This window comes from Octopus bimaculoides, chromosome 6 (assembly GCF_001194135.2).
Source record: "Octopus bimaculoides isolate UCB-OBI-ISO-001 chromosome 6, ASM119413v2, whole genome shotgun sequence".
NCBI lineage: Eukaryota > Metazoa > Mollusca > Cephalopoda > Octopoda > Octopodidae > Octopus > Octopus bimaculoides.
In genome coordinates this window covers 26,454,730-26,457,066 of record NC_068986.1, presented here as the reverse complement: position 1 = coordinate 26,457,066, position 2,337 = coordinate 26,454,730, and the positions used below count along the sequence as shown (strand labels likewise).

The window sequence follows — 2,337 nt, the reverse complement described above, 5'->3', positions numbered from 1 at the left end:
GCCATTAGTGATTTGAGAGAAAATTCTTGAGAAAAATTTCCAGGTTGAAAGGGTTAATAATATTAATATCAGTAATATACAAACAGTAAGTCAATTCCCTATTATTGAATAATTGTATTAGTCGAGCATCAGGCTAATTGCTTTGTGTATTCTAGTTTGATGTCTCATCCTTTTGGGCTCAGATCCCATCGGAATTATTAGTACTATACTGAAATCAATTTCAATGACTATATCCTTGTTAAAATTTTATTTCATACTTTAAAAGAAACCTTTTTTTTTTTCTCAGTTTTATCCTTTTTCATATTCATCGTTTTGTAATCCTTTTTCTGTTAATTCAGATATCTGAAGAAAGCCTCTACATCTCTCATCAAATCCTCATTTGAATCTGGTAAGTTGATTTATATGCTTCACTTAAAATAGGCTATAATGCTGTAGATTTATGAAGAATGGAAATTTCATTAAAAAATGTTTTCAGTTTGAAAATATTTTAACTCGGAAGAAAAATGTTCGTTTGTTCTGTGTAGGTCATCGCCGAACCGGCTCATCTACAGAAGGTGTAAAAGAAGACCCTGCTGAGATTGAGGTGGAGTTTTACATTACAGAGATGACTGCTTTGCTCAAGTTAATGCAAGTAAGAACATGATATCTGAAACTGTAACTGTTTATCATTTTTCATTTTTCATTTTTCATAACTACATTCACTTCATTTTCCCATGTTATTTTGATCGAAACAAATCTGCAGTAGATCTTCTCATCAATTGTTCATTTTGATACTTTAAACCATTAAACTTACTGTATTTGATGGCGTAAAAGATTGCATTGTTTTCAAAATATGAAAAGAAATAGGAGAGTATTGTAGTTCGCTTGAAGCATTGTGTATTGTTTGTAAAGAATAAAAACTTTAGGAAGGTATAACACTGCACTATAGAACAAAAATGGACTATATACCTGTTGTAACTTGGTAAACTATAGTCCGATGATATTTCGGAATTAGAATTCCTTCTTCAGATCTTATTTGCTGGAGTCTCATAAAATTATCTTTTGTAATGAGAACTAGAAATGCATGTATGACACATCACAAATATTTAATTTTAAAGTATCTAATGTGATGGCTTTTTGTAAACTTTTACATTTGTAAAGCATTTGCTTATACAGTTTAATGTTTTACCCACTCTGACCATGAACTGGAAGTAAACTTGTTAACTTAATTGTGGAAAGTGTATTAAAAGATCTTTCCCAGGGACACAATACAATGTTTGTAATGGTTCAGCTACTTAACTACTCAATCATTTTGCCTCATAATACATGTAACCTTAAAGGTTACATGTATTCTGAGCCAAAATGATTGAGATGATTCCAAACTGGTCTTAACTTTCTTTTCAACTATAATTAGCAAATGTCTATTTTATCTATAATTTTATTAATTTGTTTTATGTATAATTTCAGAGTGAAGCACAACTAATGAATGGTATTATTCCAGAAAAATATCAGCGTATGGAGTTTGATAAAGTCATTCTACGAGCACTAGAGATGGTGGTTAGTGAAGGAGAGGTAGATATTTCCCCAAAATAAACTTACTATTTTTTTATTGCATGTGTCTATTTTAAGGATGCATCTGAGTGAAGAAACATCAAGGATAGTAATTTTGTTCTAATGATATGATATCTTAGATGAAATTACATATATCATGTTACTATGTGAGTAGAAATTGATAGATAAAAATTGTGTGAAAGGCTGTCATATATTATATAAGCATAGGCATGGTTGTGTGGTTAAAAATTTTGCTTTGCAACCACATAGTTTTGGGTTCAATCCCATTGTGTGTCACTTTGGACAACCAAAATGCCATATGAGTGAATTTTGTAGACAGTAACTGTGTGGATGGCCATCATGTGTTGTGTGTGTGTGTGCATCTGTATCTTTATGTTATGTTTGTCCCCCTCTCCTATAGCTTTACAAATGGTGGTGTAGGTTTGTTTAAATCCTTGTAACTAAGTGGTCCAACAGGAGAGACTGATACTACAGGGTGGGGCATAAATACTGTTACAAAATAAAACAGATTTATCCCGACAAAAATTTATTTAACAACCCACTATTACAAAATATGCTTTGCAAATGCCCAAGGAACAATATGGTGTAACTTTTATTCAAAATGTTTACCTCGTGCCTTCACAACACTACGAAGTCTTTTTGGGAAGTCATCTATAGCAGCACGCACAACATCTAAGGGTATTTTATTCCAGCACTTGGTCAATTTTTTCTTTAGAGCTTCAATATTTTGGCAAGGAGTAGAGCAGGCTTCATTCTCCAGAATTGACCACAAAGAATAATCAAGAG

General features: G+C 32.0%; 1 protein-coding gene across 2 annotated transcripts in view; it reads left to right on the top strand.

The window, feature by feature from the left end:
- The window catches only part of LOC106880738 (exocyst complex component 7), a 32,209-nt gene that overhangs the window by 11,378 nt on the left and 18,494 nt on the right, over nucleotides 1-2,337 (top strand). For both annotated transcript variants that reach the window (XM_014930821.2, XM_014930822.2), the window contains exons 9-11: nucleotides 339-388; nucleotides 525-631; nucleotides 1,447-1,551. In XM_014930821.2, coding sequence (XP_014786307.1) covers nucleotides 339-388; nucleotides 525-631; nucleotides 1,447-1,551 — 262 coding nt within the window. The remainder of the gene's footprint in view (nucleotides 1-338; nucleotides 389-524; nucleotides 632-1,446; nucleotides 1,552-2,337) is intronic.